General features: G+C 43.0%; 1 protein-coding gene across 1 annotated transcript in view; it reads left to right on the plus strand.

Moving 5' to 3' along the window:
• The first annotated feature begins 731 nt into the window (after window positions 1-731).
• Window positions 732-17,713, plus strand: part of MAP3K1 (mitogen-activated protein kinase kinase kinase 1) — a 68,780-nt gene continuing 51,798 nt past the window's right edge. The window contains exon 1 of the mRNA XM_086628905.1: window positions 732-1,213. Within this exon, the coding sequence (XP_086485031.1) occupies window positions 732-1,213 (482 nt within the window). The remainder of the gene's footprint in view (window positions 1,214-17,713) is intronic.

Consider the following 17,713-nt stretch of genomic DNA (forward strand, 5'->3'; position numbering starts at 1 on the left):
GGATGTGCGTTGAATTTCGTACTAATCCCAGAGAGGAATGAGCAGGTAAGCTCGGGCACGGCAGCGACTTCCCGGCGGCTCGCTGCACCGCAGCAAGGCACCGCAGGCATGTAACTCCCTCCTCGCCCCTCGGCCGGCTCCCGGGAAGGACGTCGCCCGGCGAAGTTTTGGGGGTGCTGGGGAGAGTGGGCACACTGATGCAGTGCTGCGAGCCGGGGCGCGGCGCCGCCCGGAGCCGGACCGAGTTCCAGGAAGGGCTTCCCCACTTCTCAGCTCCTCACGGAGCAACTGCTGGCCCCTCAGCCCCGGGGCCGCCGGAGCCTCCGCCGCTCTCCTGCACGTGGGAACAGCCGCGTGGGGGCGGGGACGCTCTCCCCGCCCGGCGCCTCCGCTGGCTCCTGGGCGCGGCGCGGCCCGTCCCGTCCGTCCGTCCGCGGGCGGCCGAGCTGGAGCCAGGCCCGGCCCCTGGCGAGCGGGCACGGCGGCGGGCGCGGCGCCCTCCGACCGCCAACACCTGCGCGGGGGCGGGCGGGGCGGGGCCGCGCGACGCCCCGCCCCGCCCCGCCGCACCTACAGGCAGCAGCCCCGCCCCCAGCCGCCCGCCGCCACCAATCCGCGCCCGCCTCCCGCCCCCTCCCTGCGCCGTTTGCGCAGGCAGCGCCGTTTCCGTAGCGAGTCGGAGCGCTGCCTCCCCCCGATCCTCGGGAGCCCGATGTGACCCGCCAGAGAAAATGGCGGCGGCGGCGGGGAATCGCGCATCGTCGTCGGGATTATCCTCGGGTAGCGGCGCGGAGGCGGTCGCCGCCGCCGCCGCCTGCGGGAGCCTGAAAGGCGGCGCGGTCACGGGGAGCGTCTCCGGGAGCGGCGGGGGGCTCCTGCGAGAGGCGGGCGGCGGCGGGTGCCGGGAGCAGCGCTCTGACTGGAGACGGAAGCAGCTGCGCAAAGTGCGGAGCGTGGAGCTGGACCGGCTGCCCGAGGCGCCCCTCTTCCTCGCCGCCGCCCCGGCCGCCTCCTCCTCCTCCTCCTCCTCCTCGCCGGAGCCCCCCGAGACGCTGCTGCTCCACTACCTGCCCGGGCCGCCGCGCTCCAGCCCCGCCAGTCCGACTGCCTCCCCCCGCCGTTGCACCGAGCTCCTGGAGCCGCTGCCGGCGGGGAGCCCGGCGGGGAGCGACCCCGCCGCGGAACGGAGGATGGAGCCGTCCCCCCCGGCGAGGTGAGGGGGCGCCGGGGGCGGGGGAGGGGGAAGGCGAGCAGGGCTCGACCCCGGGCGGCGGCGGGTGACAGCGGTGGCGGCGAGGCTGTTCCCGCGAGGAGGGCTCGGGATGGGCTCCGGCGCCCCGTTCCCTGCCGCGGGCGCCCGGCCGCCGCCTGGCCGCGGGCCGGCAGCGGATGCGGGGGCGGCAGGAGCTGCCGTCGGAGCGCGGGGCCGGGGCCGGGGCGCGGCGGGCAGTGCTCGCCCGCCGCCTTCCCCCGAGGCGCGGGGGCACCTGGTGCGTGGGTGAGGGAGCGGTGGCCGCCAGGCCGGGCTGCCTCGCCGGCCGCCCGCAGCTGTCAGCGGCGCGGGGCTGCGCGGGGCCCGGCGGCCGGCGCCCGAGGAGCGGATCGGGCTAGGCGAGAGCCGGTCCGCGGGGGGCGGCGTGTGTGTTTGCGGGGGGTGCTTTTGTGTTTAGCTTCTGCCGGCGTCCCGAAAGGCTTTGAAGTGTGAGGTCGGGGTTGTGGCGGCGGCCGGATGTGTCAGCCATTGGGTCCCGGGGCGAGCGGAGCCCGCCGACTCTGCCCGCGGCTCGCCGGGGCCGGGGCCGGGCGCGGGCTGCGCCGTGCTGCGGGCGGCCGCTGTGCTCCCGCTCCGGGTGCGCGCCGCGCACCTGGCCGCTTCCTGCGCTGTCCTACCAGTTTGCTGCCCAAAACTCAGGATTTTTTTTGTTTTTGTTTGGTTTGTTTTTTTTTTTTTTAAAGAACAATTCCGAAGTCTAATTCCAATTTGCAGCGTCGTGATATTGTAGAACTAAGTTCTTTAATTCTTAGTAAGGGAGGGAAAAGGCTTTCAAACATAGATGTCCTCTCTTTCCAAGAGAAAGTAATTTTGTGGAGGTTTAGTCTAGGTAGTACACTTCACTGGTTTCGTGTACTGCCCCGGTGTTTGTAGCCCATATTTGCCTTCCTTATGTATTATTTGGTAAGTCCATTTTCTTGAGGCTTTATTCTGCCTGTTTGGTATGTGTAGAAGTATTCAGGATGAAAGCGAGCTCATGTCCGTGGTGAAAAATCTTAAGTACTTCAGAGGACGTTTCAGCTTTAGTGTGCACTTGCTAGGTCTAACTGGTGTGCGTGTGGGAAGGCACTGCAGTAGTGACAGTGTAATTTTGATGTGAAGTTGACAATTTCATAGGATTTCTCGTAAGGTTTTTTACCATGTGGACTGTGTAGTTTAAGGACTTGGTATTAACATCTAAGGACCTATTTTAATGCTGCCTTACAGTTCACGTGGCTAATTATTTAAACCTCATAAGAAATCTGGTTCCAGTTTGGGCACATGATTTGTGTTGTCTTCTCAGTTGTGTCTTGTGTCAGTTAAACCTCAAGGATATTTTTAAAGGCTGACTAATCTCGGGGCTACTGTAATAAGAATTGCTTTCTAGACCAATGTTCTGTTTATATGAATTCTCAGCAATTCAAATGGATTTTGGTCTATTTCTAGGTCAGTGTAAAAATACTTGATACGGTGTGGTTGTAAGAGATAAGAAATGGCTCTGTACTCACAGAAGGATTAGTGGGAAATCTTAAGGGTTTTAGGGAGAGGTGGGAAGTACTGTATGAATTTTAGTGAGTAACTTGTCTTTTTATGACTCTTAGCTCCATCTTTATAGAGTAATTAAATAACGATATACTGTATCCCTTAATATGATTGTAACCAGTTTCCTGGCTTTCAAGGAAAATAGACAATCAGTGTTGGAACGCGTTTAAAACAACTCAGTCTCATGGTGATAGCAAGTGGGAGTTAGGCTTTATATTAGAGGTTCAGGAAGGTCAATATATGTCATGTCGATGCTGAAACGCTAAGTCCATCCTTGCTAGTCAGTCCCAGAGCAGCTGTGGAATTTTTTCCTTTTACATGGGCAGTTTTGCCTACTTCTAAGTGCCTGCATTTGGACAAGTCTGTGTTTTGAGTGCATGTGCAAGTTAAAACCCTTCTCCTAAATGCTCTCTGACATTGGTCTAGGAATAGTTAACAAATCATAGAAAATACTAAATGCCAAGTACTTTTCTCTTCAGTATTTTAGTGAGATAGTCTACTTTGAATTTGTCATAAGTACAGTTGAAAATACATGGCAACATTGATAGTGATGGTTCTTCAGAAATACCCTTAAAATGCTCGTGCAGAGTATCTCAGTAATTCTGTATGTTGTGTTACCAGAAAACAGATGTTAGATGAGGTACTGCTTTGTCAGGCTATATCAAGAATTTAAAATATCTCTGCCTTTATTATAATATTAATTGACTTATTCCAGCCAAAGGAAGGAGGTTGATTTGTATGTGAGTACACTAAATTTGTGCGTGCAGCTGTTGCTCAGACATTTATTAAGGGGCAAACTGAAGGACGTAGTCAAAATAATGTATTATGTGGAGATTTTCTATTCTGTTTTCGAATACTGTAGTTGTACCTTCCTGTAAGGATCTACTGTTAGTTAAAAGATACTCTACTTGCTTCGAAGTCCCCCTATCAGTCTCTTTGGTATTGCAGCATAAACAGAAAAATCTATTTAAAAAGAAAGTAACTGTAAGACCTGAATGAACCTCAGAATGAAGCTAAGAAGGGAAATGGACTCTGCTGTTAAGTCCTAGATGTAAATATTACCTTTTTTCTTTAATCTCTCAAGCATTCTGCTTGTCACAGCAGTAGAGCAAATATTTTCGCTTCAAGCTGTGAACCTTGTGAGCAATCTTTTTATATCACTGTAACAGGAGGAGGGAGTTCTTTTACTAGGAAGTGCAGCTTCAACATAAAGCACTTCAGACATCTTATCCCATATCTATACTGAGAGTGTATTGATTTGGTTTATATTAAAAGATCCAAACAGTGAGTTCAGGGAGAACTGTAGTATGTTTTCTTGTAACTTGAGGGAAATCCAAGAAGGCAAAATGCACCTCCTTCTCTGCGACCTTAGCAATATTCTTTTAAAACATTCTGACCTTTTAAGTGATGTTTATTTGTGTCTGAAATTGGTGTAGGTGACCTATTACATCCCCAAGTACAGGATTAGTTTTACTGCCATGACCATGTTTTGATAAAAATGAAAAGCAGGAAATGCTGCAATTCTTCTCCTCTGCATACGGTAACCATGTACTGTGTGACTTGCATGAAAATTGTTTGAATTTGAAAGTGTATATGCTGGATATGGCAGACTTGTCAGATACTTCAGCTGCAAGACAACCTTTGTAGCTAAACCGTGTTTTCTGCAGTTGCTGTTTGATGCCTGCTAGAGACACCAAAGACACACTGTGAAACTGAAGTTTTGACTGTATGTACAATTATATTAGTAGAAGCTCATCAGTTTTAGCTCTGCTTATCAATTTCTAGCACCTTTAATGACTTTCAAAGAAGGCCATGAATGCTTTAACAGAGCACCAAACTGGGTGGTAGTGTTGGCAACAGAGGGAGCACACATGCAGTGAAAGCACAACATGGCCAAGGTTTGACTTGCGATTTCTGGGGTTTTTTTGTTTGTTTTTTTTTTTTCTGAAATGATGATAGCTTTCTTACTTTGTGTTGTCAAAATGTAGCTAAGGTGAAAAATACAAGTTATTATTGACCTTGGCTATTCTTAGCTGGGGTAAAATACAATTTTGTGTTTTAACCAAATTCTTAGTACTGGATATTTTTAACTGGCTACTTAAATAAGTCACCACGTTTTCAACTTCCAGTTTGAGCTGGACATGACTGTGAGAGAAAATTCACTTCCTACCTCTTCTGTGCTCAGTGGCTTGAGAGTGCTTTTGGAAGAGGGTCACCCTCTACCGTGTCTGATTTTTATCACTCTTAGTTATTGCAAGTGGTAGGGTTCTGCTTAAATGGTCTGATCTGGTATGGCAGTTTCTTTGTTCCTATGCAAAGTAAATAGATTGTAACTAACTACTTTGGAGCTTTCTGTCTCATTGGATTTCGTGATACTAAAGGTTCAGTCTCCACTGTCACTCAGTGGAGTCTGAGTACTGCTCGGTGCAATACCTACGCGTAGCCGATTCTGCCTTACCCAAAGGTCAAGCATGTAGAGTAGAAGATTTGAAAGTCAGTTTTTCCTTCCGTATTGGATTTGAACTTCATGAAATCTCTTAGTGTGTTAATGCATTTGTTGTCATTTGAAGTTGCAGTAAAGGTAACGGTGCAGCTGTGCAAAAGTTTATCCTGGTACAGGAGAGGGTGAGGCTGGAGTGGAAGCAAGCAGCTGTGGGTGGGGTGACTGTGGGAATGCTTCTGTTGGCTTTCACTGGCTTCCAGTATTGGTGAAACTTGGCTTAAGCTTGTTTTAAATAGAAATTACACGTTGCTATGTAGCTGTTCTTTGAACAAACTTGTAAAGCTAGTTTTCAGCTGCAGTGGTGATAAGAGAACAGATCCGATTTGAGTTCTGAGTTTCTAATGCTAATCTTGATGCTCTCAGAGGATTCTCTGCTAAATAAGACCCGAGGGTTGTCTTATTTTGCTTTTTATCTGCTCTGCACTCACTTAAAACTCTAGAATTACAGTTCGTTCTTTTGCTTGAGGCAAAGTGGACAGAAAGCCTTTAAGAGGGCTTCATTACTTGTTTGGAGGTGACTAGGAGAATGTGGTTAAGTGGAAAGTTGCATTCTGTTGCTTCCCTCCCTTTTTATCTTTACCCGGAGGCTGAGTGTGTTGCTTACAGGACACTTCCAATTTCCTGTCTCACCATGCTGCAGAACTGGAGAATCCTGCTTGATGGTGAATAGTCTTGATTATTTTTTTTCTATAGGATGTGTTTGGGGATTGTCAGTTATTTGTTTGTTTTTTTCTCGGTTTGCGCGTTTTTGTTTTTTTTTTGGGGTTTGGTTGGGTTTTGAGTTTTTTGTGGGGGTTTTTGTGTGTGTGTGGTGTTCTTTTGTTTGTTTTGGTGTTTTTTTATCAGGTTTGCTGGATCTTGGCTGAAAAATGTTGTCAAAAAACAGCAGCTCTATTATTTGATACTTTGAGTAATTTGAAATTGGGAATCGTTTACCTGCTGTCTGGAAACTGATTAAATACTTTTCAGATTGTCTTAATAAAAGCTGATAGAGCCATCACTCCAGCCCAGTTGTGCTCAGAAACATCCAATTTTTTGACAGTGCTCATCATCTGATGACTAAGAATTTGAATGTGTTTGCAAAAAGTGTTTTTTTTTCTTTAAACTTAGAATGTCATTGTATATTCCTGTTTCTCTGCTGTGAGACTAAACTGAAATTCAAGTCAGTCTACCTTTGTTTCAGACTGTCTCTGTATATTTCGTGTCCCTGAAATGTAAGCTATTGGCATCATTCATCAAAATACAACATAATACTGTATGTTCTTGTCTCTCTTGTCCTAATAGTCAAATTTGTAGTGGAATGGCTGCTAATATACTTATTATGCCGGGTGACTTAAATTCTTCCGTGGTATTTCACATCAGTAGATTTCACACTGCTGTTGATACTGCAGCTCCTTGTAACATACCCAGGGTCACTGCGGAAGGCCGGAGTAGAGTGCTGGAGAAATGAGTGGCAACCGCTAGACCACACTGACATCTGACCACATCTGACATCTTCTTTTCTGAGCTGTTTTCCATGCTCTTTTTGAGCATCCAGTCCTTTTGCTTTTGAGCACACTGAAATGAGTCTTTGCTCAGCTGTCAGCAATAATGATCAGGTTCTTTTTGTGAGCTGGTACTTAACCCTCAAAGGTATACAACTAATATTCCTTATTTTGATGCTCGGATATGCATTTCATTTTACTAGTTATTTCTCTCAAATACTGTCTTATACCCTGAGGATTTTTTTAGATGTCCTGTATGTCCATCATGCTTGTATCTTCAAGGTTGTTCATTTCAGATATGGAAAGATCTTGATGTAAATATTTTAATGTTGAAGAAAAAAATCTAATTGTTAATAATATGAAACTGAGAAACAGTTTTTGTCAGTGTTACCTCCCACTCTACTGCCAATGAATGCCTATAGAATTTTATTTTAGAAATTATTTGTATTCTTTAAAAGGGAAGCATCAAAGCTCAGTGAATAATAGTCTCCCCATTACCTTCAGGTAATATTTAACTGTTCTGCATCTGGAGAGATGTATGAAGTGCAAATATCTGAAATGTGTGGTGAAACTTTCAGTGACCTTCAGTTTGCAGTTCATGTAGCGTTTGTTGAGCTTGTCAGATTAATATACTCTAGCAGGCAAGTGTTTTTTTTTGATATCATGGATAAGACAATATTTTAATTGCTTTGAATTATGACAGTACCTTAATTTCTAGTTGAGGAATGTGTACTTTGAAAATTCATGTGTAGTCAGTGACAGTTTTGTCAGTTTATCAATATTTTACACTTTTTTTACTTCTTCCATGTTTTTAGACTGTAGAGTTGCCAGATATGATACTAATATTCTTTTCAATTTTTCTCTTGTTGCAAATTTTAACTTTACCAACAGATATGTAATCAGTATCTTAAATGCTCCCATAGAATACATCTGAAATGTTTGTTATTTCACCAAAGTGAATGCCTCTACAGATACCTAGCCTATGACTAAAGACTTGTTTGCTTAATGTAAGACAATATTGCAGTTGTGACTAGCATGGAAGCTTACTAAAACAGTGCTAATGTGTTCTTAAAAATTTGGAAAGAATCTCTCATATTAAGGATCCATATTGTGTATTAATTTTGTTGGATTATTCGTATAAATAAAACATAGGTGATGGCTCCTATAGCTGTGTGGAGTTCTTAGGCAGTTCAGACTTGAAATGGTAATGTGAACAGCTGGTTTTTAAATGGAGTGGAGCTGGATAGAGTTTTTCTTAAAGCTATATTAATATGCTAAAAAAAGTTATTTTTAAAGAAGTTATTTCAATAATATCTGCATGAACTCTTCTGTAAATATAGAACAGACATTAATTTGTTTGGTTTTTAACTGTAAGTTCTGTGTTTATTTGTAATGAACTGCTCAATACAGTAGGTTTCCTGATCTCCGCGGGCACATGGGATGCCCCAGCCTGTAGGAAGCACTAGGGTACTGGGATTTCTATTAGGTTTTCCATGGAAACTAGTTTTTCTATACTACCTAGCAAATGCAACCAGGCTCTTCACTGCCTGCCGTGCAGAGATGGCAGCTGGTTTCTGGCAAGGTCACTGTAACCAGCAGAACTAGCCTTGTCTTTGAACCTTCAAGGTTAGGGCCAAGATCTCTAATGGCTTACATTCTGCTCCACACAGGCTTGTCCATGCCTTCTTTAAACACCTTCCCAAAATTAACTGAGAGTTCCAGTTTCTTCCTCTGACAAGAATTTACTGAGTTGCAACAGCATGTTTCTTATCCCTTCAGGAGGCTCTTGGGAGGAAGAGCAGAAGTACGTGGGAGGAGGTCTTAAAGACATGCAGATTGTTCTCTGTATTTGTTTTAAGGCAGTATTACAGGAAGAGGGAGGAGAAGGCGCTCCCTCACCACTGCCTCAGCCTTGTGTGCAAGAAAGCATGAAATGAAACTCCTTAAGCCATGTTGTAAACCAGCGTAGACTGATAACCTCAGCAAGCTGGTGAGAAGACGTATTAACAATGGGCAGGCAAAGTGTTTGGTTTAAGTGATACAGGGCAATTTAGAATTACTGTAGTGGGTTGCAATGGTGTAATGCCTGACCGTTGCTTTTGGCTTCTGCTGTAGGTCAGCATGTCTCCATTCAACATGCTTACTGTTGTCACTCATTTCAGCTATGTTGTTTGTAGTGAAGGATCAAATGCTTAAAAAGAAAGCTTCTTCCTTGTATAGGTACTTCAAAGCCAGATGGGTCCAAGTGTCTCTCTTGAGAATGGAAAATGAGGGAAAGGATTAAAAAGCAGATCAGTAAAATAAACAAATGTGAAGTGTTTCCTTGTACCTGAGTTGGTTGTCACTGAAAGAATTTCTCAGGCTGAGCTTTCTTTCTGTCCACGAAAGAAGAGAAGTCAGAGTTTGCAAACTGCACTCCTGAACTTTCCTACAAATTCTTTTCTACAGTGGAAGCTGGACTTCCCTTTCAACTCAAAGCCTTCCAACAGTTATTTTATTTTTTTTTTTTCCTTCAGAAAGTTGCCCTATGAGATGTCATCAAGACCTTTCTCATGGACATGTCATTCAAATGTTTACTGTCAGTACCAAATACATCAGTGTCAGTAACTGTCTTTGGCTGTTGCTTTTGGGATACTCTATATAATGTAAGTTTACTGATAACATCATAAACCTTTGTGAAAACTCTGGCATTTCTTAGAAAGGTACTGTCTTTAACCAAATCTTTCCCCTATTTTCTCTAATTAATGATACTAAGCTATTAAAACTGTTTAATGTTCATCTTTCTAAACTCATTTGGAATGTAATTATAGTTGGTCTTGAAATTATGTTATTTACACTGAAAATTTTGAAGTATAGATTAGCTCTTTAGAAAGCTATGTGTAAGTATGGTAAGAGGAACTGTATCTTCAGTTTTGTCTTTTAAGCAGGTAGTTAAGTTCCAGCATGTTCAGGTACCATGGTAAACCATCTTGCCCTGGTAAATATGCTGAAGTATATAATTCCCGTAGTACCTCAGCAGAAAATTGGTATGCTGTACTGTTTGCTTGTTCTGACCTGCTCTGAGCTGCATGTTTGTGGCAGTGTTTTACAGTTCTGCCACTAGTGAGGATGCCCACCAAAGCCACGTGGGGAAGGACATTTGCTTCAGCATTTTGTAATCAGCGATGTGTGGATTGCTTTCCTGTATTTTAGAATTGACTGCAAATGGGAATATAGGTCCGGTGTCAGGGCAGGCCACTTGTCAACTTTGGGAATCAAGACTGCAGGGGAGAGCACAGCCAAAACTTTCAAGCTTTGAGCTTTCTGTCAGCCCACAAGGTGGGCTACTGAGGAGCTAGCAAGGGGAAGTAGTAGGAAACGTGCTGGCTTCTACCATGTAGACAAAGTTCCATCGGAGCTTCATCAAAACGTGTCTCTGACTTTTTCTGAGTTGACAAATTTATTTTTTTAAGTGTTTCTTTCCACGCAGCAGCTTAGCTGTACGCCTAAGTATTGAAGTATTTCCGCTGCCTTTTAAAGTACTTGCATGTGCATAAATAACCATAAATGGCTGGGATTTAAACAAAAATACAGGTTTTAATCTTGTGAGTGAGCCTCTAGTAAACCCCTTATGCAATGGTGGAGCCTTATAGGCTTTATTGATATTCTTTGTGAGCAACTGTTCACTTCTTGTGTATCCATCCCATTTGTGGTATTGGTGCCTTAGGCTGAAATGAAGCAAGGTTTATCACTGAGAAGGTGAAAGTTCAAAACATGAATCTCAATTCAGAGGAAAACCAGGACCCAAATTACCACAATGCCCACCCTGGAGTTATGTGTGACTCTTGCAGGGTTCTGAGTGAAGCTTCTCTGCTTGTCAACTCTGTCGAGCTACTGACAGCAGGGCCATGCAGGCATAAAACCTGTTGTGCTCATGATGACTAGGTAAGTGCTGTGCACCTTGTGACTCTCAGCTATGTAAAATTGGTATGGGACTCATGATTAGTGAGGTGGACCATCTCTGATGCTTCAGGCAGCAGGTGCCTGTAGAGCTTGGGGGAAAAGAAGGGTGCAAGATCTGGTAGCATAGTATATGTTACAGAGTGCAAGATCTCATGTTTCTAACAGAACCTCTGCAAATAAATGTGTTTCAACTTATGTATGTTTAGCACTCTTAGGTTGCTTCTGCGTAGGCCATGCTGATAGTGTTTTGGTACATACTGATTTGTGAAATACCTAAAAATGGTGAGTTTCTGTCATGACTAAAATCTGGATTCAAAGGGTATAACAGTGAAAGTTATCAAAAGTAAGAATATGATTGTTTTTCCTTTTTTATTTAATACACCTAGGACCTTTTTAACTACAAATAGCTGCACTTAATGAGCCATAGGATTTTGCAGAAATACTGTTTGCTGCTTCTGGCTTGTTGGGAAGTAATTCAGCTCTGTTCCAGTTGATGTTTGTAATGGAGGCTACTGAACAAATTAACCTTCTCTGGTTACGATTGGTACAAAACGTACATTAAGTTTCTCTGGTCGTAGTGCCAAAAAGGCTGTACATCTCCTTGATTTGCACAACAGTAAGTAGGTAAACTGGCTTGGAACAAAGCCAAAATCAGATGGAGGCTGATTTATGCAATTGCAATGTTTTCAGATCTGTGAAATGTTGAAACCTGTGTGAAAGAGCTCTACTGGTTATACTGGTTGGGACCAGCTGTGCTCTGTTTCCCCTCTATGTGGAGAACACAGCTTGTGTTATGGGAGCTGATACCTTAAGAAGGACAGGCTGTTTTTTCCATTAAGTATTTTAAATGAATCTCTGGGGGAGAAGACACTGTTGCCTCTGGATTTCAAAACACTTTCTCGTGTAGCAAATGTGATGACAAGTTTATGATTTGATGGAGGCACAAAGCAGGCCTATGGATTTTGCCCTTAGTAATTTTTTTTAGATTTTTTTTTTTGCTTGAAACCACACATTATTAGTGGGTAAACATAAATACAGTCAGTTTTCATTGCAGTTATAATTGGGCAAGGTTTTGGCATTTGTCAGTAACAGCTGGTCTATCCAATCTTTCCTCAGGTTTCTTTATAATCACTTTTGGAAAATAAAAAATACTATATAGAACGTGATCTTCCCCCCTCCCCCAAGTTTACTTGAAAGAACCAACATCTCACTTTCTGTCCTAAAGGGCAAATGTCTGCTTCGCTGCATTTCTAAGCCTTATTGTGACACAGTCTGTGTTTTAATACCTAAAAGGAAATGGGAAGTGAGACAATGTGGGTCTAGCACTGTTACTCCCTTTCCATGTTCAAATAAATGCCATGTTTTTATAACTGGGAGGGATAAAGCTGGCTCTCACAAGGGAAGCGGTTAGTGTAGCTGGTTCTTAACATGGCGACTTTTGATAAGGAGTCGTTGGGTTACTGTACACTTATTTGCAGTCATTAAAATAATCTATAATTACAGGACTTAAAATGTTTAACTCTTTCAGTTTAGCTACAGTAGTCCTTCAAAAGCTGCGAATAGGCAGTCAGGGTATAAGAATTGAGAACTGAGCAGCTTGCTTCTAACTTACTTGTGGATACGTGGCTGATCGGTTAATGCTTAACGCAGACATATTAAGGGAATGGATGGGGAAGACTGTCTTCTGAAAGTGTTGACCTTCCTTGTCTGCGGTGTTCAAAGAGATACAGTTTGAGTCCTATATCTGAATGTTCATATAGTATTTGTAGTTAGAAATACGAGTGAAGCTGACTATGCAAATGCCTTTAGTTTTCCAGGACAGGATTACATGACAATATGTTCTTCACTGGTCCTGTGCAGTCTGGGTTGAAGTCAGCCTTGTTCCAACTCCATTTTAAATGCACGTCTTCCTTCTGATGTCTGCATGGACCTAGGGCTCCATCACCCTGGTCACAGATTGCCTGTTGGTTTAGTGTATCAATTAATTCAATGGGTGACATTAGTCTTCAGCTTCTAATTCACAGCCAGGCCACTTCCAGTACCTAGTATGACATTAACTTGTTGAGAAAACTATTTCCATAAACAGTCTGTTAGAAAGACACAAGGGCATGGCTTTTCACACATCGTCTTTCCCTCAGCTATAGTTCCACCAGTGTTTTGTGGAAGCTGTTTTTTTCTGTTCTTTTTTGTATGTGATGTAGTTTCATAGTGATTTGAGAAGCACTTACACATCTGTTTAAAGAAGTGAGACTGCTTTCTCAGTTACTGTCCCGTTTTTGAGAGGCTGCTCCTGTGATGCAAGTCCTCATGGTAAGAAGTAAAATGAGACTGACATCTAGTGATCACAAATGTTAGCTTAATCTTTGAATACTTTATTAAAATTTAATAAGGAAGTTATTTGTGTGTTAAAACAACTGCTTTTTACATCCACTTTTCTTAGACATTTGTCTTGTAAAGGTCTTTCATAATAATATGCTTTTCATTGACCTTAAAATCAGCATATTGCAAACGTGTTGTATTTCAGTGATGGTAGTTAAACTTGCAGTTACGACATCCGATCACGCATTGGTTTGACATAGGATGCTTTCTTGTAATCTCCTGATATTAAACTAGAGCACCTTCCAGAGTTGTAAGAAGCGTGGAATTTTTTTGCGATTTTTTTCATTCTTTCAAAGTAGAATTTACATTGTGTAGAGAAAATGAAATTGGATTATGCATGGGTTTATCAAAGACAGGTCTTGCTTGACTAACCTGATCTCCTTCTGTGACAAGGTGACCTGCTTGTTGGGTGAGGTAAGGGCTGTGGATATTATTTACCTGGACTTTATTAAAGCCTTTGACACCATTTTCCACAGCATTCTCGTGGAGAAACTGGCTGCTCGTGGTTCGGTTGGGCACACGCTGCACTGGGTAAAAACTGGCTGGATGGCCGGGCCCAAAGAGTTGTGGTGAATGGAGTTAAATCCAGATGGTGGCTGGTCACAAGTGATGTTCCCCAGGGCTCAGTTCTGGGGCCAGTTCTGTTCGACATCTTTATCAATGATCTGGACAAGGGGATAGAGAGCACTCTCAGTGAGTTTGCAGGTGACACCAATTTGGATTAGAATGTTGATCTGCTGGAGGGTAGGAAGGGACTGCAGAGGGATCTGGACAGACTGGATTGATGGGCTGAGGTCAATTGTATGAGGTTCAACAAGCCCAAGTGCCGGGTCCTGCACTCGGGTCACAACAACCCCATGCAACGCTATGGGCTTGTGGGATAGTGACTGGAAGGCTGCCTGGCAGAAAAGGTCCTGGGGGTATTGGTCAACAGTCCCCTGAAAATGAACCAGCAGTCTGCCCAGGTGGCCAAGAAGACCAACAGCATCCTGACCTGTGTCAGAACTAGTGTGGCCAGCAGGACTAGGGAAGGGATTGTCCCTCTGTACTCAGCACTGGTGAGGTTGCACCTCAAATACTGTGTTCAGTTTTGGGCCCCTCACTACCAGAAGGTGCTGGAGCGTGTCCAAAGAAGGGCAACGAAGGTGGTGAAGAGTCTGAAGCACAAGCCTTATGAGGAGCGGCTGAGGGAACTGGGGTTGTTTAGCCTGGAGAAAAGGAGGCTGAGGGGAGACCTTATTGCTCTCTACAGCTACCTGAAAGGTGGTTGTAGCGAGGTGGGTGTTGTTCTCTGCTCCCAAGTGACAAGCGATAGGACTAAAGGTAATGGCCTCAAGTTGTGCCAGGGGAGGTTTAGTTTAGATATTAGGAAAAATTTCTTCACTGAAAGCGTTGTTAAGCATGAGAACAGGCTGCCCAGAGGAGCGGCTGAATCACCATCCCTGGAGATATTTAAAAGACGTGTAGATGTGCTTAGGGACATGGCTTAGTGGTGGTCTTGGTGGTGTTAGTTTAACTGTTGGACTCGATGATCTTAAAGGTCCTTTCCAACCTCAAGGATTTCATGATTTTAAGGTGCTATAAATTGACAAGTGCTATTGAATCAGACAAATTCTGGGAGAGATTTCTTACTATGTCATGTTAACACAAGTTGGTTTTAATTAAGGTTGAAAGTCCATTCAGAGGAGTCACAAACAGGACTACAAACTAGTACAGCTGCCATGCTGGTCAGGATGCTTGGCAATTACAGGTTTAATTTGTTGCTGCTTTGTCCTTTCATGTGCTGAAGCACAGCTGATGAGTAAAAGCTTTTTTGGTAGCACCTCGGGGAATGACTTCAGATTCAGTTGTTGTTACTGATTTCCTTTGGGTGAAAGATACTTCCTTTGTAACAAGAGGGATAATTTCCCCTTTCTTAAGTTGATTCAGTGAGACCTTGCACATTTTTATTGCTATTTCGTTACTAGTGTAGGAATTCCTGCATCAAGTCACGGTCCTAGTTTGTTTTGTGTTTCTGATCTTTAAATATGTTGCTTAGGGAAAAAAAACCCACTGTTTTAGGTTAGTACTGATTTTTATATGGATTCTGATTTTAAATCCTCAAATAGATTGTGCAAGTGTGGACAACATGCAACTTAATGAGATTCACTTACACCTGTTTCTGAAAAAACATCTGTGAAACTTTTGGAGGAAAGCTTATAAGGCAGATCTGACAATTTGATCTTTCCAAATAAGAATGAACGCTCTTGATGATAATTAGCCATTCATTTTCATTTCACTTAATTTTTAGCAAGCCATTTATGGCCGCTTGCAAATAAATGAAGTCAGTTTAAAAATTGTAGCTTGGTCTAATAAGTCTAGTACAAAGCACAGTTTTGGGCTGTGCAAGTTCAGATTTTTGTACTGTGAAGAAACTTTAGCCTAACTGAGTGTACAGAGTATTACAGAGATCAGTTCAAACAGAAATGAATTGTCTTCATCAAATTCAAAAATCAGAAAAGGACTAGGTGAGTCAGACCTTGCTTGTGCCTTAAGTACATGCTGGTACTTGAATAGGATCACAAACCATGCCAAAACTTCTAGCTAGAAACTTAATTTTTTTCATATCCAGTTGGATTCTCATTCACTGTCTCATTTTCCTCATGGTTAGGCTTTTTTTTCCAATGGAACTGTCATATCCTTTATTCACTGTTTTTTTAAATTTTGGAGTTTTAAAACACATTCTTGTCTTCTGTTGCTGCTTTCTAGATTGATATACCTCTGTCTGAATGTTCATACCAAAAAAACCCAAACACTCAAGTTACTCAAATTTCTTGTAAACTTCAATTAATAGTGCTGATTTCTCCTCTTGGTGTTTTATTTGCAGATGAATGCATTTTCAGTTCTTTTTTCTTTACTGTGTCCTCTTTGATTAGAGTTGCTTATACAGGAAGTGAAGGTTGGACTTTAAATATAGCTGAAATATAACATTAGTTACTTAAATGTGAAGCCTAAATTTAGTAACAGCTTTGGGAGGCTTGGCATTTTTTAGAAAACAAAATTGCTCCTATGGATACTTCAATATGAATTGGGAAGCTTTTGTAATGTGAAGCCAGGGAAGAGAACAATCTAGAAGAGCAGTCACTGGTAATCTTTCACGTTCTTCAGAAATGTAATGCCTTCTTTTTCTGAAGCTGGCAGTGGGTACCAATTAACAGAAGACTGTGTTTATCAGCCAGTTTACTCAAAGTGATGTGGTTTATTCTGACTGTTTTAGGATTGAGTGCACAATATTAAATGTTATTTGTGTTACTAATTTGAATTCAGAAGTGATTAAGAATCTTCCAAGAATAATGCCAGAACTTTACTATTCTCAAAATATGGATGTTGCTCAAAATGCTTTATGTAAATGTTTTTGAAGAGAGACTAGCCGGCTTTTATCCACCAATTTGAAAACCAATCAGGTTTTTTTAAGGTCTTAATTTTAATAGGCCAGAATTTGTTGCTGCATGAAGAAATTACAAGATGGTTTTGAACAGCAATGCAAGATTCAGTCAATGTTAGTTTAACCTGCGCTTAGACCACTGAAATAAGGTGAACTGGAAAAGCTCTGGAAACCAGATTAAGAGACACTTCAAAACACAGATTCACTTAGTTTCTTTCTTATTTTAGGGCATCATGGTGTTCAAACTAATGGAGAATTTTCATGAGAAACTGGTAATAAACTGAAGTAGAAACTTGATGCAGGAATATATGCATTAGTTTCAGAAATTTCTGTTGAAACTGCAGTACAGAAAGAGTATCTCAATGGGTGAATTTAATGCTGTGAAGTGACTGAGGACTCTCTTCTAGCTTAGTCCCAAAGTGAAATGGCAACACTTGCAAATGATCAGGCTTTTAGATCTTTTGTAAGAGAAAATGGTTTCTCAGCCAGCCTCAAAACTTGTAGTCTGTGTTGGTACGGATTTGTGTCTGACAGTGAGATGCGGAGAGGAAGAGAGACAGGTCTTGGCTTTACCGAAATGCTGAAGGTAGCTCAGCATTGTCACTTACGGCCTATTCTTCTGGGTTTGCCTTTGTACACGTATGTTTGAAGTATTTTCCATTTGTTGTTCTTCACTGCACTAAACAGTAGGATGGAAGTTATGGAAAAAATGTTTCTGTAATTAGGTTCTGTACTAGATTTTGGGAGGTGGGTTTCTCATTTTGGCTTTTTTTTGTGAAAGCACAGGCACCCAAGGAGTGCTAATTTAAATAACGGCAATCTTGTTGGAAGATTACATAGATGACTTTCAAACATTAGATTAAAAAATGGAGCACATGTTCTTCTTGTGGATGCCCCCTCCCTGGAGGTGTTCAAGGCCAGGTTGGACGGAGCCTTGAGTAGCCTGGTCTAGTTGAGAGGCGTCCCTGCCCATGACAGGGAGGTTGGATTAGATGATCTCTGAGGTCCCTTCCAGCCTATGCCATTCTATGATTCTTTAATTATACCCATGTCTAGGTCGAATACTGTTGATTAAAACCTCTTAAATTTATGAAATGTTTTTGAATACTGTCTACTACCAAGGAGGTCCTGCGAAGTACTTAGTTTTATTATTTTCTGGATATTTTATTAAGGTTTTAAAATCAGAG

Source organism: Tauraco erythrolophus, chromosome Z, assembly GCF_009769465.1.
Source record: "Tauraco erythrolophus isolate bTauEry1 chromosome Z, bTauEry1.pri, whole genome shotgun sequence".
Lineage (NCBI taxonomy): Eukaryota > Metazoa > Chordata > Aves > Musophagiformes > Musophagidae > Tauraco > Tauraco erythrolophus.